The sequence below is a fragment of the Indicator indicator genome, chromosome 4 (genome assembly GCF_027791375.1).
Source record: "Indicator indicator isolate 239-I01 chromosome 4, UM_Iind_1.1, whole genome shotgun sequence".
In the NCBI taxonomy this organism is placed as follows: domain Eukaryota; kingdom Metazoa; phylum Chordata; class Aves; order Piciformes; family Indicatoridae; genus Indicator; species Indicator indicator.
Window position 1 is genome coordinate 29995587 of NC_072013.1, and position 26923 is coordinate 30022509.

The following is a 26923-nucleotide window of genomic DNA, read 5'->3' on the forward strand; positions in this document are numbered from 1 at the left end:
CGGAAACTGGAGATGGGAAAGCTCATCCTGCCTGGGATGGGCTTCCCAGGAGTGTGAGGGATTTACTAATCCCCACCTTTCATTTTGCATCCCTTGTAGTGTTCCACAAAAGGCGATGTGTAGTGGCAAGCTGCAGACAGGTTTGCTGGTGGCCAGCTACTTTGTCTATCTGCTGGTGGGTGCAGCTGTGTTCCAGGCATTGGAAAGGACTGCTGAGAAGCAGGAGAAAATAGCAGCTGCCCAGATGAAGGAGGCTTTTCTGCAGAATTTCACCCACCTCACAGTGGCAGAGATGGAGCAGTTTATGAAGGTAAGTGCCAGCCCTGCAGAAGCCCTTTCTTCCTCCTTTTTGCCCATGAGATGTGGTTTCCTAGTCAGTGCTGCTACACAGATACTTTCGTTGTGTTCGTACTGATGTTGTCATTTGGTGATTGTAGCAAACCCAAAGCCCACTCTCTGTTCTGAGCAGGCAGGTCACACTGGTGGTAAATACACCTCGTGTAGCTTGACAGAACTCTATGTTAGCTATTAACATAGCTAACATCCCATGATGTCCTGATTCTTTGGGATCTTGCCTTCTGTTAATTTGTCTTTTGGTGGAGCTGTGCTCATCTGCATCTGAGCAGGGAAGATGAGGTTATCTCGAATGGGCATGATTTCCACTTCAGTGTCACAGGTTGCACAAAGGAACAATATGACAAGGTAGATGATTCTCCCCCTCTACTCCTCACTGATAAGACCCTACCTGGAGTGCTGTGTCCAGCTACACGGTGTGTGTGTGTGTTGTGGATTAGATGACCTTTAAAGTTTCTTCCAACACAAACTATTCTGTGCTTATTCAATGAGTCTATGATCCTAATATATTGGGTGCAAAAAAGATGCTCAAATCATTACACAGGGTGTCATAGTTTACTTTTTGAAGAAGCTGTAGAAATGAAGCAGGTAGTCTGGCCAAAGTAAAGCACTGGAAGCTGAGGATGAGTATGGTTGTTTCTTTATCTTCTGTACTGATTTCCTGTCTGTTATAATGCAGAAGATAAAGGGAAGTGCAAATAGCCTTGCTGTAAGAATTTCCATCTAGGAAACTAACGGAGTGGAGCTCTTAATGGGCCAGTTTGCAGACTAAGGAGAGGATGGGAAAGACTGGTATTTTCTAGTAACATGACCAGTGATCCAGCTCCAGTTCACATATGCATGCAGCCTCCTAACCTTTGATTTATTTTTTTTTTTAAGGAAAAGGAGAGGAAAAAATAAAGGGGGCAATTTTCAAATGGTGAAATTTTTGTGCAAGGCTTGAGAAAATGTTTCTGTTAGCCATGATTTTCTGGTACACCAGCAAAAAAGGTAGTGGGGGAGGATGGGAGCAGGCTTTTCTGGTATAGTTTATTCCAGCTTTTGTTGTGCAACTGGCTGGGCTCAGCCATGAGTTTTACCCAGACTGTTTCTGTACAATCTAGCCAGCCTTCCAACTGTCCAGTTCAATGGTCTATGTTTGCTAAACGCAGGGTCAGCTGGATACTCCTTGGCTTTTCAAATTAAAATTATTTTTGTCATGATTCTAAGCCCAGACAGAGATGAGGCCCTGCAAGCCGCTCACACAACTGCCCACTCCATCCCCCCGTCCCCCGGCCCCAAATAACTCATCCCTGGCAGAATGGGAAAGAGAAACTGGAAGCAAATGCAAGGCAGGGGGGAGAAGGTTGATATAAGGAGAGAGTTTAACAGAACAACTGAAAGAAAAAATGAACTAGAGGATTGACAGCAATAATAAAGAAAGTAATATATAACAAGAAGCAATATAGGCTGTGATAGAACAAGAGGGAATGGCCTCAAGCTGCACCAGGTTGGACATGAGGAAAAATTTTTTCACTGAAAGAGTTGTCAGGATTTGGAACATGCTGCCCAGGGGGTTGTTGAATCACCATGCCTGGATGTGTTTAAAAGCTGTGTAGATGTGGTGCTTATGGATATGTCTTAGTGGTGGGCTTGGCAGGGTAGGGTTAATGGCTGGGCTCAGTGATCTTGAAGGTCTTTCCCAGCCTCAATGGACTCTATTACCCTCAACTCCTGGGTGTGGTACCCAACTTCCTGTGAAGAAAATTAACCCCATCCTAGCTGAACCCAGGGTAGTATGGAACTTAAAAAAACACCAACAACAAAACAAAACGGCATTTCGAATTAAAACCCAGGCAGAAGAGTCTGAAAATGGTCTGGAGGAGCTCAGGAAAAACATCTAGTTAAACAGCCTGTGACATGGCAGTCTCACAGAATCACAGAATGGTGGGGTCTGGGAGGAATCTCTAGGGATCATCCAGTCCATCCCCCCTGCTAAAACAGGGCCACCCACAGCAGGTTGCCCAGGAATGCCTTCAAGTGGGTTTTGAAAGTCTCCAGAGGAGAGGGGGCCTGGGCCTAGAGGAGCTACAGGAAAGCTGGTGAGCCTATTTGTTAAGGGCCTTTGGTGACAGGACAAGGGGCAATAGTTTTAAATTAGAGCAGGGTAGTTTTAGTTTAGATTTTGGAAAGAAGTTCTTTACTATGAGGGTGGTGAGACACTGGAACAGGTTGGCCAAAGAAGTTGAGGATGCCTTATCCCTGGAAGTGTTTAAGACCAGACTGGATGAGGGTTTGAGCAACCTGGTCTAGTGGGAGTTGTCCCCGCTCGTGGGAGGTGTCCCTGCAGGAGGGCTGGAACTAGATGGTCTTTAAGGTCCCTTCCATCTCAAGCTATTTTATGGCTATGATTCTTTGACTCCACAACCTCTCTGAGCAGCCCATTCCAGTGCTCCGTCACCCTCGATGTGAAGAAATTTTTCTTTATGCTTAAATGAAACCTCCTGTGTTCTGGTTGGTGCCCATTGCCTCTTCTCCAATCACTGGGCACCGCTGAAAAAAGCCCAGCCCCATCCTCATGATCTCCACCTTTTAGATAAGTATATGCATTGATGAGATCCCTTCTCAGTCTTCTCTTTCCCAGGCTAAAGAGCCCCAGGTCGCTCAGCCTCTCCTCGTAAGAGATGCTCTGATCCCCTAATCATCCTTGTGGCCCTCTGTTGGACTTTCTCCAGTCTGTCTTGAACTGGGGAGCTCAGAACTGGACACAATACTCCATGTGCAGCCTCACAGGGGCAAAACAGAGAGGGAGGAGAATCCATACCATCTCTGTCAGATGTTTATCTAACATTATTTCAAAGATCACACTTTAAATATGTGCTGCATGTTCTTGCATGCAATTTTGAGAAGACTGTGTATGTCAGGCTGAATTCTGATTGTGGTCACACCAAGGGTAATACTTTGGAAATCAGTGGGCTTTCTCTGAATCTATATCTGTGACACAATATCAGAATACCTTAAAACTGAGCTCTCTGTATATGTCATGTGTACCCTGCTATACCTCACTAATGCCCTCCTTGGAGGGTTCAGAGACACTACTCTGTGTGCTTGCTTACAGGTGGACGATTAGATCCTGGATCCACCACTGCTGTCTCAAAGGCAAGCTCAAAACCAGCATCACTTAAACCAGGGGGTTGTCTTGCTCTGTTACATCTCTGCTCTGTTACATCTCTCTTGCTCTGTTACATTGCTATGTTACATAGTCATCTATAGGATCATTTTTTTCTGAAGTACTTAGCCTAAAATTAATCAAGGTCCTTTATGCTAAAAGAAACAAGTTTTCTGAACACCCACTAGAGCAGTCAGCATAAACAGGGAAAAAGACTCAAAGACATCAGCTGGCTGTTGAGCAACCTCAGAGGTAAGGAATTTCACTTAGGGCAGATGAATGATATCACAAGAAAGGAGCACTAGCTGGCTGAATCTGTGGTATTCCTGCAGCAGACACTTGAGAAAAGCAGCCATGTTGATGCTAAGCTCTGCTTTCCCTCCCAGAACCTGACTGAAGCCATTCAGAATGGAGTATACCCTGTTGGAAATGAATCACGGATTGAAGACAGCAACTGGGATTTCAGTAACTCCTTCTTCTTTGCAGGCACAGTTGTCTCCACAATAGGTAGGTCTAATGCTTTCTATATATGTGTGTTTGTGATGTTTATTATGTCTGGTTATTAGAACCTGAATGGACACAGCTTTCAAGGATAAAAACTCCTGCCCTTCATTGTCATGGATGATAAGCAGCAACAAATTTGGTCCTAAGACCTCACCACTGTACAGCTATTTGTGTTTGTGAAATACCAGTGGAATTTCTTATTATTTCCTCGCCATTTCTTCTTTTTAAGCCATCTGTTAAAACATTCACTCTGTTACCAGTTGTGGGTAGGAAATAAACTTCACTTTCCTGGTCTTTATTCAAGGGCCAAATAAACTTTAAAGCCAAGAATGCTGTGAAACATGAAAGAATGGTAGATAAAAGTGAACTCTGCTGAGGATGGACACTGTTTCAACTACCTGTGCTGAGCTGTTAGTGCAGATATTGAATTAGCAATGTGCCAGGAGGAAAAATATGGGAAGGAAGCAGCGCAGCAAGCAGCAAAAGCAAAAAACAACCACTAATGAGCACTAGACTTTAATTTACAGTAAGGCAAGCAAACTCCATAGCAAGCACAGAAGCCCGATGATTAACAGCTGTAAATTGATCTAGCATATTCTGATCAAATTTGCTTTTATCATGAACTCCTCAAGCTCCATGTTGGGTGTCAGAAAGGTCTGTCATGGTTTAGCTTCAGCCAGTGACTAAGCCCCACACAGCTACTCACTCTCCCACAGGAGTGAGTGAGAGGAGAGAATGGGAAAGGTAAAAGTGATTAAACTTGCAGGTTGAGATAAAGACAGTTTTATAAGTAAAGCAGAAGCTGCACACACAAGCAGAGCAAAACAAGGAATTGATTCACCATTTCCCATCTGCAGGCAGGTGTTCCACCATCTCCAGGAAAGCAGGGCACCATCACTCCAGATGTCTCTCCCTTTCTTCTTCTTTCCCCAGCCTTATATGCTGAGTATGACACCATATGACATGGGCAGTTGGAGACAGCTGTCCCAGCTGTCCCCACTACAGCTTCTTGTGCACCTTCAGTCTACAAGATGATGAGGTGGGGTGAGAAGCAGAAAAGGCCCTGATTCTGTGTAAGTTCTCCTCAGAAATAATTAAAACAAAATAATTAAAACTGTGTTATCAATGCTGTTTCCAGCACAAATCCAAAACATGTCCACATACCAGCTACTATGAAGAAAATTAACTCTGTGTCAGCTAAAACCAGCACAGGCAAAGAGGCTGTTCCAAGAAAAATGCAGGTTTGTCTGTTTATCTGCACCTTCACCACAGAGGTCCGTTGTGAAGACAAATCAGGTACTTCCAGTCATCTTCACCAGGTTTTGTCATGAAAGTGGAATATTTCTGCAACAGGAAACATAAGAACAGCTCAGGCATTTGGGAGCCTAGTAGCAAATAAACCATTCGGTTGCTTTATTTGTCTTTTCCCCAGAAGAAAACATTGCCTTTACCAACTAATGGATGCCTTGAGATGAATTGTGCTTGGCAAAATGCCTTTTCTCAGGGTGAATGATGGAATAAGGACATACACAAAGTACATCAATCTTGCACTCGGAGATGTACCTCATAGGATGTACAAGGAACAAAGTCTCCAGTCTATTAAAGGGCATGTTTGGAGTTCTGCAGCCGTTGTCGCACTACTTAGATAAATCCTCTTTTAGTAGGACTTCAAGACAAATATCTCCCTGGCATGAATATATCAGTCACCAGTAAGGTCTGGACTAATTAGTTTGTCCATTCTGATGCACACTGCACTGCCTCTAGGACTGGAGCCAGTCTCTGGACATACCAGCTAACAGGCATTTAGCCAGGGAGGTCGCTGACACAGGCAGATGAACAAGAAGCTGGAAACTGGAGAGGGCTGTATGTGATTCGGATATGGCAAATGGCCTGGGACTCCAGCTTTGATGTCTTCCAAGTCCCCAGGCTTCTGGTTTCTGTCTTTCCATATAACTGTCACAGGACAGAGGATGTTTTCCATAACTGTTTTTGATTATGCTCTCATTTCCACTAAGGCTGGGTTGGAAGCACACAGTGCACTCTGGGTACCCTGAAATATGCAGGGTCAACCACTTCATCTGCTTACTGTAGCCTTTCTCAGAGGAAAAAGAGTGTTTGTGGACTGAGAAGTGCTAGCCATTTCTTTTTGGGTCAAAGGCAAATCAGGCTGGGGTAGGTATGAACATGACCATGGATTGCTCCACTTTTCTGGAATTATTTCCTCTTACCCATCTTTTTTTTTTTTTTATAGGATATGGCACACTACATCCTAAAACTACTGGGGGGCAGATCTTTTGTGTCTTTTTTGCTCTGTTTGGAATCCCTCTGAATATTGTTTTTCTCCACCATGTTGGTAAGATGCTCTCACTGCTGTGTAAAAAGCTGGGGAACTACCTGTATGAGAAAGGAATGAGACAGGTAATTGGTTCTGCTTATTCAGACACAGTTATATGCTGATTTCATTTTTTTCCCCCTCAAGATGTATGCTGGCAATATGCTCTATTATATTTGTTCTTGTGCTGTGTTAGAGATTGTGCTAGGAGAGGAAAAAAAGACATTCTTCACTTGCAGAGATAAACAAAGTAACCAATGGGAAAGGGATACATTTTGTCTACCCACCTCAATGGCAGACATTTAGCCCCCCTCAGCAACTGATGGAGAGAGTAGGTGCCTTGTTCCACTTCTCTAGACACTTACCTCAGGAGCTAACACTCTGAGGAAATACCTGCGTCCCTTCATAACCAGTGGAAAGAGAGCTGCTTAAGTATCTCATCTTGAGACAGCAAAAAGCAGATGAGCTGTAAAAAGCCACAAAAGAGCAGGTGAACTGTAGGGGTTTCAATGGATATTGACTCAATGGCTACTGTGATATCCCTATGCAGTCCTTTAGTTGCTCTCCTCCTTTGGCTTTGAGAGAAAGTAAATCAGACTGCAGTTGTTCATTTGAACCCAAATGCCAAAAGCTGAGGAGGCACCTGTGAAGGACTTGAGTTAGGATGTGTCCTGCCTATTTATGCCCCAAGTTATTTGCATATCCTCCCCTTCTCTCATCACTTTTGGGGAAGTGAGAATAGCTTTTCTGTGTCTCCTACTCTAATTCTCTTTCAGGATAAGATATGAATGCTACAGACAACACTGTTGAAATTGCTAAATTTCTGCCTGTCTGGTGAACTGTAGACCATAAAGCTTAATCAGATACAGACTCAAGCATATCCTTGATGCATGAATGCACGAAGAGTTATCCAACAGTTGCCATTCATTTCCAGACAAGCTGGGCTTATAAAAATCTATACATAAACTATATTTGTGCCTGGCTGATAAATCTTAATATATAACAAGTCTTTTTCTCCAGTCAAAGCTTCTTCATGACTGCTGGGAAGTAGGATGGTTCAAAAGTCACTGTCCAGGCACTTCTTCATCAGGATCTCTTTTGGTAAAGGTCTTCTTATAGTAAGATACCCACTGGGTATGAGCCATGTTGTGGCACTGATGAATGAGAAATAAATTCAGCAATCCAGGCTGTTGAAGATAGTACTGTCAGTCTATTTTCCCAAGTAAATTTGAATATTCTTTAGGTGCCACATCTGAATACCTAAAAGCTAAAAGTGAAGTTGTCTGGTGAAAAGCAGAAATAATCTGACTTCAGTGAAAGTCACTGGATAGAAATTTCTCCTATGCTCATGGTCGTTGGAGACTGATACAATCAGATAGAAGCCTACATCTCCCAGGCCTACTGTGGACATGTAGATGGCATCCACCTGCTTCAGAGAAAGGCTAGGGTACTTGTACAGGAAGAGCACTCAACACAAATCCCATGGTCCTAGCAGGAAATCCTGGATAGCCAGCCATTTTGGATAGTCATCATTATATGTGATCTGCTAGTGTATCAAATCATGATTATAATTCAATTAGTGTCTTTCTTTTTCAGAAGAAGATCAAATTTCTGACCCTTCTGTTTTTCCTGTCTACGGGGATCCTAGTTTTTCTGTGCTTGCCATCACTGTTCTTCCAGATAACAGAGGGCTGGTCCTACAGCGAAGGAATTTACTTTGCATTTATCACTCTCAGCACCATTGGCTTTGGAGATTATGTAGTAGGTAAGGTTGATTTCAGAGAGGAGACACAGCAAAAGTCTCATGGGTTATGAGTGTGATTACCATGGACTGACTGGACAGGCCACCAGTGTACTGTGGAGACAAATCTTCTGTCAGAATCTAGTCTTTGCCTTGAACAATTCTAGAGAAAATTCTAATTTCTCTGGGATCACGTGTCCTGACAAAAGCATAACATTTTCTAAATGTAATGAAATGTGGTGCTTTGGGGTGGAGTGAAGCCAAGTATTTTGGGAAGGGGAAGTGTAGGGGGAGAATTCAAGGAGCCTAGAAATATGCATGTACCAAAAGGGAATAGTTTACAGCAGTCATACTGCATATATCCCTGCTTTAGCCATCTCACACTTAACATTTCAAAGCATAAAGAAATAAGTTGTCCTGTTTCAGAGGATGTGACTTTACACAACAGACTGCAAGGTGGAAAAGTGGGGAAATCTAATTACTATGTTGGAAGTGGGCCTTAAACACTTAAGTCGCTGTGAGAGTGGCCTTCTTTAGTCTCCTATGCATCACTGGAGGCTCTCTGTCTTCATAAATCAGAGCTTAGAATTTCCCCTGAGGGTGATCTTGTAGCCTAGCTGATGGCTAATTCGCACAATGGTAATGAGTTATTAGGCCACATTTCCCCAAGTGATCCCAGACAGCTAACTGCTCCATCTTGCTACAAAGCACAGGAAACCAGGGTCCCTTGAAATTCCCCTTTCCACGTTAATCCAGGGGAAGATTCTTTGGCTCCAACAATGATTAAGCAGTATTGCCATGAACATGACCCAGAACCCAGGCATCAGCCAGGAGTCTATCATACAACAATGACCTTTCTGCTTGCCATTTTCTCCAAGGCTAAGCTTTGTCACTACAGTAGGGCACAAGCATTCTTTCCTAACCATCTTCAGGACTGATAACCCTGCCCTGTGCAATACTGAGCAATACAAACTTCAGTGATGTGGAAAACAGAAAGGAAGAAAGTGGGTGGTGTAGTGCAGGAAAAGAAGTGAACATCAAACTTTTCTCCTGTTCAAATTGTAAGTGTGTATTACAGTAATGACAGCAAGTCACAGCCTGAAAAACTCTACCTCCAGAGCGCTTTCCTCCTCTGCAGCCTATTATTTTACAACTATAATTTAAAAGTTACAGCCAGATAGCCCTCCTGGTTCTGTGATTTAATTTTCATTAGGATGACTTAACTGGAACTGAAATATTCTTCCCTGCAGTATTTATCTCAACTGGCCTTAAACAACAGTGATAAAATGATGATCAATTTAATGCCTCATACCTTCACAATGAAACAAGTAGAATCAATGACTGCTCTGAGCATTATGCATTTAGAGTTGATTGCAGATGACAAATGGATTTGTGTTGGCCAAGTGGAACAGAACAGGTTTGAGTTTATTTGCATTTTGGTAATTCAAAACTGGTTTGTAGATGTTGTACCTCAAGCATCAGATAAAGTCTGTTTGGGTAGGAAGCCTGGATTTAACTATTTGTAATATGTGTACACATAGGTGATACTTCTAGGGTGAAAATCCCCTTGGAATGTAAACCACATTGATGACCTGCTGAAGTCCAGTTTTGAGTTAACATGACAAAGATAGTGCTAGTTGCTTTGTTAGCCCCCATTGTAAACTTCAGATAAGACCACAAAAGGAAATGCTTTGGAGCAAGTTTTGCATCCCCTCTGCCAACTCAACTCCAGCAGAGGAAAAAGAAACAGTTGTTGGACATCTTTGCACGAGGACAAACCAGCTCATCCTTCCTTGTTTGTACAGCTCTTGCATGATGAAGTACAAAAATCCTGTACATTGATCTATGCAGTGCAGAGCATGCTAGGACTTGAAAAGAGTTGCCAGCATCCTGCCTCCTTCTGGGCACCTTCACAGTGGGAAATGATCTACCATGTTTGTGGCAATTGTCCTGTCAATGCACATCGCTGTGTTGTCTGCTTTGCAGAGTTACCTCTGCTGAGGAGGCAAGAGAGTCCATCATGATGAAAAAAAATCACCTTATTCAATGTAGAATACACTGGTGAATCCATTAGGCTGGCCCACTTTACACAGGCAAAGTAATTTTAACTTGTTAACTTTTCTCTCTCACCTTAACTACAGGTAAACAGCCTGGCAGGAATTACTTTTCATACTATCGCTCACTGGTGGCCATTTGGATTCTTTTTGGCCTTGCCTGGATTGCTCTCCTGTTTAATTTATTGACAACAGTACTAGAAGATACTGAAAAAATAATTGTCAAAGATCTCCATCACATTGGAAAGATGAGTAAGGACAATGAAGCAAGTCAACAAAGAAGATGCTGGCCTGCTCAATTTATTCCAGAGGAAGAACTACCACCACCATGTGCTGGAGGGGATGCACAGAAAATGGAGTCATTAGCAGCAGATTCTGAACAGACAAAAAATGAAAAAAATGTTTTTTCTTATAGCAAAACTCTTGCCGTAACATTGAACTCTTCATTGGAGAGTTGTTAGTGAATTTTTCTAAAGAAATTCCCATAGAAATAAAATTTCTCCTACCTTCTGCTGAGATATGACCTTTCAGAAGTCAAGATTCACAGCTGCACAAAGCCAAAAAGCTAATGGTAAGATACTTGCTCCTCCGTTTGCAATTGAGTTGTGTTAACAACCTGAGAGGTGCACTTGTTTAGCAAGGCATTTTTGAGGTGCTTCCACAAAAATGAGGAGGAGTGTGGTGGAGCTTGCAGGTTCTGTTTGGATTATTTTGCTTCCAGGAAGTGACATGCACAAGCTTTTCTGAGGCTTTGCATAGCACATTTGCAAGACAATATAAGGGCATATAAATGAATAGATGCTTGATCTGAACAATCATATTGGATAAGCTACTATGATCTGAATGACTTATTAAAGGACAAGACCTAGGCTCAGTTCAGTGACACCAGAAGCATCTAATGGACAGGGTTAGAAAAAGGTTAGCATGTTAGAAATTACTTATTCTACCTTTTTCTGCTTTATGCTAAGATGAATAAAGGCAACTTCACCTTTTTCCCCTGTGGCTTTGAAAAACCTTTCTGATAGAGTTCATAAAAAACCATATAAACCTATGTCATTAATTCAAATTTTCTAATATTTTTTTTCTGTAAGCATTTCATAAGAACAGAGACTGGTTTGAATGGAGGAGCCCTCACTGCATTGGTGCCTTGCTGCTGTGTTTGTATTCCATAGGAGCTATAAAATTATTTTTACATGATTCTATTGTGCTGTGCTAAGGTAGCTTTCCAAGTGTGAGTGTTGTCTAAACTCTACAGCCTGTCCTTCAACCAGGTAAAGAAAAGGATGTAAAATCTGAGCATGGCGTTCCAGCTGTACCACTTGGAATGCAAGCCACCCCCGGGTGAAGTCCTCAGCCTTTGAAAGCATGATCTATGCATCAGGTGCCTTCTGTGTGTCATGAGTGCTGCCAAAGCAGCTGTGGTAGACAGGTGAAAAATCCCACGAGTGTATGGGGTTACACTAGAAGTCAGTCTAGTCCAATATCCTGTGTCTGACCATACCAAAGAGTGTACACCTCCAAACAGTGGAAGAATGAGGGAGCTCTGCCATGCTCCCATCCTAGAGTGCAACCCTTCTTCCAGTAGTTGATAGTTCTCAGGTTACCCAGACAAGAGGTAGGTCTTTCTACTTCAAAGCCCATGAACTTGCCCAAATGCTGAACTCATGGCAGCACCAACAGGACCCACCCAAAGCGGTCCATAGGTTTAGTAAATGAGATGCCTGCATTTGATGGTGGTGAACACACCACTTGACAGGTTTGCATTATATCCTCAAGTTCCTATTTTGTCAGACAGTGAAAAACTGTTCTCAGCTCACCCTCTGGATATTAGCTGCAGCAAGACTAGACCTTGCCAGAACTATTCCTGTATGAAAGGAAGAATAAATTATGGCCATAAACCAATTTTAGGCTATAAAGATGTAATCAGCCTTGAAGCTGAATTCATAATTATTTCAGTCAAACAAAACCACACTTGCCAAAATAGCTCTGCTGGTTCAAGACCTGGCATGTAGACCTGATGAAACACGTTTTTCCCTTCTCCAGATTATTTCTCGGTTGTCCTTAAGGCTGATTTCTCTCCTAATATGTCTCACTCTCAGTGAACCTCCCTGAGTCACCAGGACCAAGAAATCACTGAAACCAGGGAAAGATGGCAGGGTTATCATAGGACACAGTGGTCCCTATGCAAGCCATGAGTGTATTGCTATCACAAGGCAACACCGCAGCCAGGCAGAGAAAACAACTGGATGCTCTTGTGCAGGGATCTCTTCACCTTTCTGTGCTCCCTCTCAGTAAACATTGACTCAAATTATTTCTCTCTTCTGTCTTCTCTCAGCCCTTCCTACAAGGGCCATTAATCCCATCCGCAAACTAAGTGAGGTATTGTCAGAGCTGGTTTAGTGAGAGGTGGTCCTGCCTTGGGATGCAGAGACCATTTTGCACAGCCTCTGGTAGTTCCTTCCAGATCAGTTCCTGGTGTTTGATGCTTTCCAGCCCCAAGGTGGTAGGCAGAGCCTCTGGGACAGCACGATGTATGCTATTTGCTGTCTTTGCTTCTGGGGAGAAAGAAATGCCTCCAAGGAACATCCTGAAGTCAACACACTTCTGAAGAGTTTTCTTCAGATTGTTCTTACTGTCTCACTGTCATGACAAATAACACAACCCAGCCCTGGAACAAGCTGGTAGTGTCCCACGGCAACACCGAGCAACTAAGGATGCTTGTTTAGACATTTCAGGAAGGGGGAGAGAGTTGCCCCAGACTCTGTGAACAGCAAACACAGAGCTAGGCAGTGGCTCTTTGAGCAGAGCAGAACACATTCCTTATTCTTCACACTGTTGGGTATGACTGCTTTCCATCTCCAAAAGTCAGTGTCCCCTGTGCAGCACAGGGTGCAGACAATTCACTTTTTAACTCATCCACTCTTACCACACTCCTGGGGTGAGGATATGTCCCTCCAGAAAAGGCACAGAGGGTCTGATCAACTCACCAAGAGCCATGAGATGCAGAAACCTTGAGTTGGGAACAGCTGAGGAACCAAGAACTGAGGTGTCCCTTCAGCTGTCGATGCCAGCTTGGGAGCAGAGAAAACACATCTGCAGCATAAAACACATAAAAGCTCTCCGGAGAAAATCCGGTAACTACCCTAAGAGGGATGTGAGACATTCGTAAATCGTCATACCTGCAGGGAAGCCTTTTGAAGCAGGGTCTCAGCTTGGCTTCTCATGCCCTCTCGTGGCTGTGTGCAGAGAAATGTCCTTTTGCATTTCTGCAGAGTTCGGATAGTTTTTCTCCACCTTCTACTGTGCAGCTCAGTAGCTGTTACAGCCCTGGCCAGTACAAGTCCAAGGGCAGCAGGTTTGTCAGTGTGAAGGACAGAAAGCCATCCTGTATTTTTTTGCAGTTGATATAAGCTCGCTGAGATCTAAAACATGCCTCATGCTCAAGAGAGTTGGGAATGCACACCCTGAGCTAGGCAAGCCAGGCAACGTGCCTTGTACTCACACTGAAACAGCTTTGTGGAGGTCACCTGGGGATGTGACAGCTTTCAGCCAGCAAACCATTGTGCGAAGAACCCTCACTGGCAGCACACACAGTACTGATAATGGGGTATGTTCCTGCCATGTGCCCCATGCACTGGTTTCTTCTACATAACATTGGCTACAGGACCACACAATCGCACCCTCCATCCCATGGGGAAAGGATTGGTACAGAGAAGACCTGCAGAATGGCAGATTTGGGTGCAGGCTTTGGAGCCAGGATGAGCTGACCCACTCTGCAGCAGCCTTGAGGGCAGTCAGTGTCTCATAGAGCAGAAGGGTAGAGATAGAAGCTGCAGGTATGTGGAAGAAAACCATCACCGAAGGGTGTGTGATCCTCTCCACTGGGAAAGGCAAGGGGAAAGCCCAGGAAAGCTGCAAGCCAGGGTGGGAGCAGAATTTTTTTGGATGTGATATTGTTCCTCATGCTTACACTGAACAATACAGCTGTCTCCAGAAGGGCTTAGGCAGAGCAACGAATGTCTCAAGGGCTGGAACAAGCAGCTTCTTCCAGCATTATCAGCACCTCACAACTGCAGCAGATCTTGTCCTCGTGTCACCCCTGAAAAGAGAAGTTGTTGCTTTCTGTGCAGATAGTAGGAGCCCCAGAGAAAATTAAGGATATCACCTGAGCACATGGATGAGGCTTTTGGCAAACATCTGGTGTGGTGATCTCTCAACTAGGAGCAGTATTGCTTGCTAATATATTAGACCCAGCTATTTTTTCTCTAGTTACTGAGACTGAGAAAATTAATCTTGACAGAATTACAGAATGATAGAGGTTTTAAGGGATCTCTGGAGATCATCTAGTCCAACTCCCCTGCTAAAGCAGAGTTATCCAGAGAAAGTTACACAGGACGGCATCCAGGTGAGTTGAATGGAGTCTCCACCACCTCTCTGGGCAGCCTTTTCCAATGCTCTACCACTCTCAAAGTGAAGAAGTTCCTTCTCATGTTCAGATCGAACTTCCTATGTTCAGGTTTGTGCCTGTTACCTCTTGTCCTGTCACTGGGCACCACTGAAAAAAGACTGGGCCCATCCTCCTGACACTAACCCTTCAAGTATTTATAAACATTGATAAGATTCCCCCTCAGTCTTCTCTTCTGGAGGCTGAAAATCCCCAAATCCCTCAGCCTTTCTTTATAAGAGTCTCCTTCTCTGGAGACTTTCAAAACCCACCTGGATGCATTCCTATGCAGACTACCCTAAGTGATCCTGCTCTGGCAGGGGGGTTGGACCTGATGATCTCTGGAGGTCCCTTCCAACCTCTGATGTACTGTGATACTGTGATACTGTGATAAGAGGGATGTTCTAGTGCCTTCAATTAAGAGCAAAGTTAGAAGAGAGCTTCTGCCCCACAGCTGGAGATTTAAAATGGTCCCAAGACATTTATGTCATGAGTGCAAACTGGGCTCCAGCTATTCTTTTGCACGTTCCCCTTGCCCAAGGGACAGAAACCAGAAATAAAATCTACTCTGAAAGCCCTGCTCTGCTCAGCAGTGAGGCAGCAGCCATCCTCTGGAGACTAGGCTGAAGGATTCTCCATTGGCAGATCTGCATACCCTGGAGCCTTTCCCAGGATCTGTTCAAAAGCCCTCTCTGTGACCCAGTCCCACTGCACCGCCCAGGGAAATCTGATTTCCAGAGAGCAGCCTCCTCTGCAACTGTCAGATCTCCCACTGCAGCTTGTTTTCAAATGGGAAACATTTCCAAGGCAAGCCAAATACTTTCCCATACGTTAAACCAGTTGCTGAAAAACTCCAGTATGATCATGAAATATATTATCTTGGATTAAATAGCAGCAACGTGTTCCTGCTTTCAGTCTGGGCTGCTCTTCATACATCACCCACGTCTTTGCTGCCAGCTAGCAAACAGTGCAAGCTTCTGCACATGAAACCAAGGAAATGCCACGAGGAATTATCTTTTCCTCAGAGACAGACCACTCAGAAATTCAGTTGCCTCTGGAGAGAACAGGAGAAACTGCACTTTGATCTGTCTTTAATTAGAATATGGAATTGTTTAGGGATCTTTTGAGGTCTCTTTCAATTAATAGCCAGTTTTCTGGAAGCAGTGGAACAGCTTGGCTAATGTAACATCATCTACCTAGTGGGAGATTTTTTTTGCAGAAATTACTAAATGTGGGCCACACACATGCTACTTTCCACTCAGTCACACTTGGACATGTGCTTTTTTGTCTGACTTGTGACCAAAATTCACTGGATCTGGCTCAGAACTGGGTTAATAAACATAAGTAATCACTCTCCAAAGGCCTGTTCTCCATCCTGCATGATCACACCCAAAGAAACAGAAAAAAGAGAGATTTTTAGGGTCAGCCAAGTCCCCCTGTCCAGTTCCAGGATTCAAAGTGGTCTTAAAGATCTCCTGAAAGGTTTGATACCAGCTCTCACACCATAAGGAAAGGAGATGCCTGGCATCCTTGGAATGTTAGGCTGAGGACCAGCCTAGGGCAACATTGCTGGTTTCATGCTAGCAAAGTCAATATCTGGCTATTCTGGGGCTATAAAGCTGAAGGCAAGCAAAAATTCTGCCCTACAGAGACCCTCATCTATGCTCTTTCATCCCCGCAGCCAACCTCACCTCTGCCTCAGGACATAAACTCAAACAGCTCCAAATCTGCCTAGAGAATTCAGCATTTTCTGTCATGAGGGGTTCTGGACTTGATTATGGTAATTCTCTACCAGAGAAAGGCTCATTTTGCTGACTTAAAGCTAGGTCAGTTATTTGAATCCATTTAATTACTGGTTCAACACAATTTAGGAGATGTGTCTCCTGAATAAAGAGTTGCCAAAATTATCTTTCTATTGTTTTCACATATGTGGTTGGAAACCATAGCTGTATTTTTGTGGTGAGTTGCTGGAGCCTGAAATAATACATCCCCAGAAAGAGAGATATGCTGATAAGCAGAACAATAATAATAACAACCGTGCATCACTGAAAAGAGAAGGGAAGTACAACTCAAGATGTAATTTCATGTCTGCATTGAGAGGGATTAGCCAGAAAGATGCTGATATTCTGAAAGAGCAAATGTCACTTGAGGTGAATCCAGCTTCTTAAAGTAGAAGGTGAATGTTATCACAGCAAGGCATGGAGAAAATCATGCATCAAGACCAGAAAAGAACAAGTATTTTTTTTTCCCCCTGAAAATCCCCCAGATTTCACAGTTCCATTCATTTAAATGACTTATTGAGTGCTTTAAACCCAAGGTTAAGGTCTTAAATTTAAAATGGGTTTTGACATTTACTAGAAACGAAGAAAAAAGCCTGAGCAGGGATCAGTCTCTTCTCAATTTCAAAAATCCAGACATTCCTCTCAACATATATCATGTGCTGTATGAGAAAGGTATAGGAAGCCCAGTACAGACATCTCAGTTGTTAGACCAACTTTCCCTATCCAAGCAGTTTACCTCTTCAGAAAACACACAAAAGCTATTCAGTATCTGTCATGCAAGTCTGTTGCAACAGATGGGGTCAGGATATTGCCCAAAAGTAGATGTAAGTCAATAGCACATACTTTGGACACATATATTGCCTGAAAATACATATTAATCAGTTAGAGATAAATGTTCATCTCTGCAGAACCTTGCCTGTTTTCCCATTGCCAGTATAAAATTCTAATACATGAATGATTTTTACTAGATTTTTTCCCTCTTTCTTTCCTTATTTATTTCTTCTTTACAGCCCTCAGGTTGGTGATGGAATGAAGAGCGGACACAGCAGTGCTCACTACAGTCACAGGAATGCATGGGCAGCTCCCAGAGAAGCATGGCCCAGTAGCAAGGTCTACAAAGTGCTTCAAAGTTGAGCATAATAGCAGCAGTGGTGGCACAAGCTGGTGATATCAAACAGCCAAAAATTGCCAGCAGTAAACAAAAAGGAGGAATTCACAGAATAGATCCAGTTGGAAGAGACCTCAAAGATTATCCAGTCCAGCCTTTGAACCAGTTTCAGGCCAGTCCTAAACCACGTCCCCAAGCGCCACGTCCACACAGTGCTTAAACACCTGCAGGGACAGTGACTCCACCACTGCCCTGGGCAGACCATTCCAACGTTTGATAACCCTCTCTGTGAAGAGGTATTTACTGGCATCCATCCTGAACTTCCCCTGGTGCAGCTTGAAATCATTTCCTCTAGTCCTGTCTCTTGACACCAAGGAGAAGAGGCTGCCCCCTCCTTGCTCCAACCTCCCTTCAGGTAGTCATAGAGAGTGATGAGGTCTCCCCTCAGCCTCCTCTTCTCCACACTGAACAACCCCAGCTCCCTCAGATGCTCCTCGTAGGCCATGTGCTCCAGGCCCTCCACCAGCCTTGATGCCCTTCTCTGGACATGCTCCAGAATCTCAATGTCCTTCTTTGTAGTGAGGGGCCCAGAACTAAACACAGTACTCCAGGTGTGGCCTCACCAGTGCTGAGTACAGGGGGATGATCACCTCCCTGTTCTTGCTGGCCACACTGTTTCTAATACAAGCCAGGATGTCATTAGCTTTCTTGGCCACCTGGGCACATTGTTGACTCATTTAATTGACTGCCAACCAATACCCCCAGGTCCCAGAAGTGGTTGTAAAATCTGTTCCATGCTTGCTTGCAGTAAATCTGAGCAAAAGCCTGAATGTGGGTTGCAGATTCCTTACTCAAACATGATTCATTTGTAGGACTGGGATTTAGCAACAACAGTTCTCAGTCATCACCTGTGCAGGCTAAACCTGACCAGCAAGGGTGAAAAGCATCCTTTTAGGATGCAAACGTTGAAGGAGAAGCATGATTTCTGGTGCATGACAATTTGCATACTAGTATTTATAGTAACAAACAGTGATAAACCATTCCAAGTGGGTAGAGCTTTGGTGTAGCAGCCAGGCTGCCTTTCAGCTACACTTCTGGGAAGTTAAAAGCATGACTGGAAATTTCCATATAAAGATCTTTGCTTTGGCACAGGTTTGGGGTTTGTTTGTTGGGTTGGGTTGGTTTTTTTTGTTATTATGCTTCATAGGCAAAATCAGAGAATAGCAACCTCATACTAGAACCCCCAAACTTACCTCAAAAGATGCCAAAAAGCAGAGAAGTGAGTTACAGAAATGTTGTTACTCCATTGCCAGAGCCATCTGTCCTACATGGGGACAACATGGCAAGGAGAATTGGCACAGAGAGACTGGCAGATCATTCTTCCCTATGGGGTTATGCATAGTGGCTCATTTTTGAGGTCAGCAGTGTAAGACAGCCTGCATTGCAGGTGAACTCCCCTTCTGAACATCAGTGATGCTCTTGATGTCCATAAGCTGAGAATCTAAGTCTATTTTCTGTCATCTGAAAGTCTAGTTCAGTTTTCCCTGACATTGGAGCTTGGCCTGACTTGCCTTGTGTCCAAACCTGCCTTATTTAACTTTAGGCTCCTGTCTACTGGCTGTTTCATGAGCACATGTCACTGATGGAAGGAACCAGAGCAACCATGCTAGATGCTACCCAAATTTGCAACAGGATTTCAGGGAATATATCCTGATAATCAGCCAGTCTCAGGGTCAGATCACTCCCTGACAAAAGGTTCTTACAAAACACAACCATAAAAGAGGGGAGGTTTAGACTGGGTATGAGAAAGAAGGGCATGAAACACTGTCCCAGGTTGCCCAGAGAGGTAGCAGACGTCCCATCCCTGGAAACATTCCAGGGCGGGTTGAACGGGCTTCTGAGAAACCAGATCCAGTTAAAAATGTCCCTGTACACTGCAGGGGAAGCAGACTGGATGGCTTTTAAAGGTCTCTTCCAACTCAAAACATTCTATGATTCTATGCAGAAGAACAAAAAAGCCACATTGAAATAACGGTGTACACACTGCCATGGCATAGCCTCCAGATGTCAGCAACAACCCAAGCAAGAGAGAGGCACAGCACAATCAGTGCAGAAAAAAAACAGACTTGCAGGCTTTGACTTCCAGAAACACTGTCCTGCAGCCCTTGCTATCCTGCCTGGAACATACAGACAGGAGATTGTTTCACCTGGAAAAATTGCTCAGTTCACAAAAAAACCAAAACAAAACACAAACAAACAAACAAACAAAAAAACCAAAACAAACAAACAAAAAAAACCCACAAAAAAGCCCAGGAGCTGTTGTCTATAGCTGTGAACACAAGTATCTTACATGCATACTCTACTGCTGTAGATCATGTATGTGCTTCTGTGAGTGAAGGTCCTTAACACCTATATATATACATATATATCAGTTTTGGTCTGAAGAACAGGCTTTGCCAATGACTTTATGTGAAGGTCAAGGCACAGCATGCCCTCCAGCACCTTTTCTAACGCTATGCATATTCATCACTCCCAGTACACATTCCTGTGTACCATGCAGCTGATGAGCTGAGAAACACAGCAATCAGCCCTCGATAAAGGGTCTGAGAACATAAGCAGGGTTTGGATTCCCCAGTGGTGTAAGGCATCATGCCTTCAAGTTCTCTGTAGTAAGGCCGATGTTAACTGATCAAGAAACCCTGTCTCTTCTATTCTGCTTGGCCTGTAAAGTTCATTTTGTGCCATTCTTTTAGAAAACAAACAAACAAATAAATAATTCCCATCACTTCCCTTAACTCTGCCCTCTCCTTAGAGTTCAGAAGATTTAATTGCATGCAGCTTTTTGGGGAAAAGGAACAGGAACCAAATTCTGCTCAAAGCAGGCATTTACATTGTTCCTGCCATGGTGTAGAGGTATGATGCAGAAGAAAGTCACAGGTAGAGCAGCACTGAGGCAGAAGATGTGTGAGACCCAAGGGAGACTGCTGATCACCCTTCCACAGTCTGTGGAGGGGTGTGCTGAGTTGCAGAGAGTATCCTCCAGCCTAATCTTGCACCTGCAGGTAACTAGAAGGAGATTCAGGGACTGTTTATTTAAACAGAGATAAAAAAAAATATTTAAAAAAAGGCCCCGACATTAATGAAAGAGTTGCCAGATTCCCCAGCTCTGGTAGGGCACAGAGATGTTGTTTTTACATGAAAAGACCCTCAAGGTCCTTCTGCAACAAAGTGTTCATCCCAGGAGCAGAGCTGCACATGGCAAAGTTTGAGCAGGGCCAGGGGTATCTGGAGGGATCATGACACAGAAGATTAATGGATGGATCTCTTCCAGTCATAGGTTGTCAGTTAAGTCAAGCACTGCTAACACAGGATGTTGTTCTGAGACCTCTGTTAGCACAGTGACGAAGCTTTTTTTAAGTCCTCTGTGTAAAAGGCATAATCCTTGTATGCCAATGGATCATATCCTTGAGATCCCTAGAGAGCGGGGTAAATGTGGAAAGAAAAGGAAAGGAAATCCCTTATTTCATAATGGTGCAAACAGACATGTCAGGAGAATTACATCAACATGCAGCACATGTGAAATTTAATACTCCTCCTAATGCATTTAGATGAGGCAAAATGCAAAGTCTAAACTGCCTCTGGGAATAATTCTGGTAGGAAGCTTTCACCACTAGGAACCAAGGACTTTCTACTTACTCTGGAATTTCAGCCTTTGTTTTCAAAGCCTTCCTGAGAGACTTCAAAATCAAGTTTGTTAAGTGTACATTACTCTTTGAAGATCTGTCTTTTGGAATGAAACACCAGTGGTCTTCCTAGCAATGCTTGTAAGTAGCATGCTTGAAAATTAGTAAACATTCAGGGGATCTCAGAAAAACTCGAAAGAGGAGGGCCTGATCCCTCACATTGCAGAGAGACAAGATAGGCAAACACACAGCCCTTATCCTTTGCCTAGTGCCAACTGTCATTGCTGCAAGGGTGCATCAGACTTGCATGGAATTTCCACTAGGTTTGACTGAAGTCCGTAAGTCTCCCAAGGGCTTATAAATGCAAGCAGTATTTGCTTTGGTGTCCTTGCAGACAGGAGGAGCCTGAGCTCTTCTCCTTGGTTTCCCTGCCCCTCTATATCAGACTGTAGATATGAGATTCAGCAAAAGGATATAGCTCAGATGTGGCTTGAATTCAGAGAAGTGACTTGAAGTGATGATTTCCCCCCTACCAGGCTGCAGATGATCGATGTATTATGCATGAAAATAGTGCCAGGCACAGATGGAGTGGGAGTAGAAGGTGTGAGCTGATAATGACAGCAGCCAAGCTCTACTAGAGAAGACTCTACAACACACTTGCACATTAGGCAGAAAAAGAATGCAACACACAGAGGAGACTAACCATGGTTTAAAGGGCCAAACAGTTTAATTACCACCAAAACTGAGATTTATACAAGATTCTGAGTGGCATGGTTGCCAGAGGGAGAACAGTACTAGCCTTGATGATTCAAGGAAGTGTCTTCCCACCTTGCATTCTTGAATAACCATAGAGAAAGGAGTGGAATGCTTATTCTGGGGTTTAAAAGCTGAAGAGAGGGAATCTAAAGTGGTGACATAGTGCTACATCAGATATTGCCTTTAGCAGGATGCTGGGCCATACTCAGCACAATGCTGAGAACTTGGCACCAGGCCCAAAGCTGAAACAAACAGGAATTTCTCCATGGACACTTCTAGGGTTTGGATATAAGCCCTTGAAGACCAGCATATATGGTCTGATCATGAAGCATGAATGGCAGTTTGGAGGGGCAACATATAACACATGGTGCCAGGTGGATATAGACTTCAGTGGGAGGATGAGTCAAGAGAGCTCAAACACTATCTGTAAAAGGACCTGGTGTTATGAGAAAGAGCTTAACAAGTGTGCTATCCATAAAAGTCCACAAGGAAGCAGTGGTGGTCCAAAGAAAAGCCCATGATTTTCATGGTCAGTCTTGGAGCACTCTGGAGATCACTGCAAGACCAGATGCTTAAAATAAGCTGCTTCCCTTTTGCAATCAAACTATGATAAGAGGATACTTTGTTCCTTACACCGCTTCTTTGAAGAAGCTCCAGCTTTAGAGTACACATCTGACGGCTGGAAAGAAGTCATTGGCTTTGCCAAATTTGACCATAGCTGATCCCTGATGAAAAAAATGTTGGCCATGAATCACCAGAGGTTGAGAATGTGCTTGTCTGAAGGATCACCAGGCAAAGGCAACAAAGACTTCTGCAGTTGTGGGCTCCGTGGAAGCTTGACCCTAGGATGAGTCCACTCTTTGCAACCAGGTCTGCTCATGGTGCCATAGCTGTAGGAAATCTGTGTCTGAGTGATCTAAGCTGTGCATTCAGAGACATGCAAAAAACCTTGCAATGTTGAGACACATTTTGGGATGTCAGGCTATTAACCATTGCTCAGAGGAGATGAGTATTTTGCATCACTTAGGGGGCTAGGGCCCTATGAAGTGCATCTGTTTCACCAGCAATCTGCTCATATTTTCAGGACTCAGATGCTCAGATTTGTCCATGGCAATAAGTATTTCTGATAATACTGCCCAACTTAAACTTGCAATGAAACTTCCCATAGATGGAGCATCACACGGACAAGGTTTTAACTCATGTATTTCCCATTGCCCAGGAAGTTGCAACCCACTTATGGGGGTAGTAATTCACCCCTGAAATCAAGAGCAAATGTATGATAGGAAGGGTTCGTTAGGAGACTGGAGGAGCCTGTCATTCATGACAGTTCTTGATGGGACATTTTGCATCATATTGTTCCAAGAGACTGTCTGGGTTGTCTCTGTTTTCCCTCCATCTGTCAGCTCCCAAGCCATCTGCACAGGGTTTACCTCACACACATCCTAAGACACCTTCAAATAGGCTTCCCTGTCACCGTGGCCCAACACAGTCTCCCCAAGCTGTAGGAAGACCTGCAGGGCTTGAGTAGGGCAAGTTTCATTACCTTTATACCCAGCCAAGACTTGCCACAGACTACTAAAAGCCCCTTAATTCCCACTCAAGTTGGCTTTAAGGCCACATTTTGTGGTGCTAACACACATGCTAACACACATGCTAACTCATGACCTGCGCATCAGTCTGGATCTGGCCCCAGTCTATCCTACATGGCTGTCCTTATTTCATGTCCTTTCAAGCAGCTCAGCAGCAATTTGTGGATCAAAGCTGATCAATAATAGCAGCGCCCTTTCCCCATACTGCTTTCACTAAATTACTGTATCCTTTTAAAAAAGAAATCTTAGCAGACCGCACTACAATGCCAGACAGACTGTCACTACCAAATTATGTTTATTTATTCTCTCTCTGGCTCTTGGCTGGCCCCATTACCAGCATGTCTTAGTGTCTCTCAGCCATCAGCATCCTTGCCTTCCTTCCCTTCCCCCTAGCCTGAGGTACTTGTCTCCTCTCAAGTACAAAGAGGACTGACACGGCAAGTTTTTGAGCCTATTTAACACCAGCTTTATCTGAGGAGAACTTGCTTCAGTGACAGAGTCTCAGAATTAATTACACAAAGGTGAATTCCTGTCACAGAGCCTGGCACAGTGTCACTGCAAACATTTTAACAGCCAGTCTCTGGCCCTAGGCTGCCTTTGTGCAGTGCAAAGCAATTATTTGTACCTGCTTGGTGAAACGTCTCAACCCCTTCAGAGCTGCTGCGACACAGCAAACATGCTTCACCCTTGTTACTCGCCAGCAGGACAAAGAAAAGGGTGTAGGGTGGATCTGGGCTGTGCACACAGTCCTTGGTGCTGCAGTGAACAAGCTCTTCAGGGCTGTGAGTGCAGTTGTTTGTGTGCAATCCATGCAGCAAATGCTCTCTCTCAAATGAGATGCAGCCAGGCTCAGTGACTTGGTCAACGTCACTGGTCTGGAGAAAAGAAGGCTCCGGGGAGACCTTATAGCAGCCCTCCTGTACCTGAAGGGGGATGACAAGAAAGCCAGGAAGGGACTTTTTACAAGAGCTTGTAATGATAGGATGAAAGAGAATGGATTTAAGCTTGAAGAGAGTAGATTTAGACTGCATATTAGAAAGAAATTCTTTACAGTAAGGGTGGTGAGACACCAAAACAGGTTGCCCAGAGAGGTCATGGACATCCCATCCCTGGAGATGTTCAAGGACAGGTTTGATGAGGCCTTGAGCAACCTGATCTGGTGGAAGGTATCCCTGCCCATGGTGGGGGGTTGGGACTAGATGAACTTTAAGGTCCCTTCCAACCCAAACCATTCTATGAATCTGTGAAATGCAGAAATGGGACTCAAGGCCACAGAAGCAAAGTTTTAAGTTCAAATCTCAATCTGCAGCCTGTCCTTGATGAGCCCCACCAGCAGGGAAGACTGAACCCATCTCTCTTTGGTCAAGTGTCCTCAGCCTTTTCCTCTGCTTTCTTGACTTCCCTTCATCCCAGGGCATCACTAGTAGAAACTCTTCCTCCTTCACACTGCAGCTCCAATTGCTTACCCTTCCTCTTGTTGCAGCTGTTACAGCTGACACATTCTTAATAGCATTTTTTTGTTTTGTTTTGTTTTCCCAAGAAAGGAAATGTTTTAGGGTTTTCTTTACAAACCTGCATTACAAATTTGCACAGAGCTGAGCTGGCATTTGGCTTAGCCTGTGAAGTTCACCAGAGAGGATCACAAGAGAACAGACTGCAAAAGTGAGCAAAGTTCCATTTCAGTGTGGAGCAAGGAAGGGAACCATGTTTATTCCTTCCACTGCAATGTGCAGTTTTTGTTCATCTTCCTCATGGAGCTACCAGTTCCAGAAGAAGGGAAGAGGAACAGAGGTATGAGAGGAGGTTGGGTACAATGGAAAGGAAAGGGAATTGGCTGTGTAAAGGAGGAATTGGTGTATAGGACAGGAAAGAGGCAGTGGAGGAGACATCTCTGCCTTTCCTGGAGGAAAAGAGCTATCTGCACATCCCAAACTCTCCCTCCATTAGGGCTAGCTGAGGCTGTGAGGTTCTTTTAACAAATGTTAGAGGCAGATCCATTTTACCTTTGTGGTTTAGTCAGAACTCCTGAACCTCCCCAGTTTCATTGCCAGCTGTGGAGAATCTTGGGGTTACCCAAGAAAGAAGTGCTGAAGAGACCAAGCCACTCCTGGGAAAAAAATCACCACACATAGGCTGGTGTATGGTGGGCTCCCCAGGATGAGCTGTTGACCAGAGGAGCCCATGCAAGCCCTGAGAGAGGAAGCTTTCCAGCTGAACGACAAGAAAATGGGGCTATTCTTGGTGAACTCTGCCATGGCGCAGAAACAAAGTTCTTCCTCATTAGGGAGGAATTTGATGGGCCTCTCTGGGAGCCAGTTCTGTGGCATGCAAAAGGTCATGTCTTGTTCTGGATGCCTTTCTCCCTCTTTTGCCAGCAGGAAAAATCGTTTAAAATATCCCCCAAAGAACCCTGGCCCCTGACACAACTCCCTTCCAAGTATGAAAATCTGCCTGCCCTGCCTACAGGACCAAGATCTGTTTGCATCTGACAGTTTTGTTGTTAAAAGCCCAGGTCCAATGAAGAGGGGAAGGGACAATGGCACTTTGCAGAGGTCACCACATCTGTGTGGACCCACTCCAGTGTTAATTGTCACAGTGTGGTCGGCTGCACACAAGACTTTGTCTAAGGGAAATGCCATTTGTTTAGGTGTCCCAGTTACACCTTCAGGGCTGTGGGTGGCCTGGATCTGCTAAATCAGCCAGCGTAAAGTCTCCCAGTGTTCCACTAGCCTACAGAAACATGCCTCACAGTCTCCTCTTGGGGTGAAGACAAGAGAAGCCAACTCTAGCAATCAAAGCTGTGTTAACATGAAGGTTTCTCATCTTCTTGACCAGCTGCCATCATGCACTCCTGCTTCCTGTGGTTTCAAAGAATTAGATTCATCCAGACTTGAAAAGCATTATCTTCATGTCGTATAGTGCAACACATCCTTTGCTGAAACCATTTTGTGTCCAAAATTGACAACTGTCTGTTGGCCATTGTAATCTTTCTGTACCAGTTCCATTTGATTCTCAAGTCATTGGTTAATATGAAATTGCGTTTTTGCAATCAACCCTAATTATTTGCTTATGTATTGCTACTCTGAACTCAACATCTTGGCTCGCTAATTATATGGATTTTCAAATGGACTTGTAGACAGTAGCAGTCACACATTGTCCAAAACCTAGGACCTGAACTGAGGAAGTTTTATTTCAGCTCTCATCAGCTGCAGAGGTCACAGTTAAGTAAAATCGGCTTAAGCTGGGATTGGAAAACTGTGTCTGCTACATTAGCAGAGAGATCAGATGACAGATTTGGTCTGGCCTCATTATCTAGCCATAAAAATGTAAGGGCCTGAAGTATTTGGGGAATGGGAATGCTGAGAGCAGGAGGGATTTCTGGAGGATCTCTATGCAGTATTTGCTGTCTGAGAAAATGAGACTGAAGGA

General features: G+C 44.1%; 1 protein-coding gene across 1 annotated transcript; it reads left to right on the top strand.

Moving 5' to 3' along the window:
• The first annotated feature begins 112 nt into the window (after positions 1-112).
• On the top strand, positions 113-11031 carry LOC128981551 (potassium channel subfamily K member 16-like). The gene is made up of 5 exons (XM_054400404.1): positions 113-310; positions 3889-4009; positions 6258-6424; positions 7935-8103; positions 10221-11031. The coding sequence occupies exons 1-5, from the start codon at positions 116-118 to the stop codon at positions 10592-10594; spliced, it is 1026 nt and encodes a 341-aa protein (XP_054256379.1). The 5' UTR covers positions 113-115; the 3' UTR covers positions 10595-11031.
• The last annotated feature ends 15892 nt before the right edge of the window (positions 11032-26923 follow it).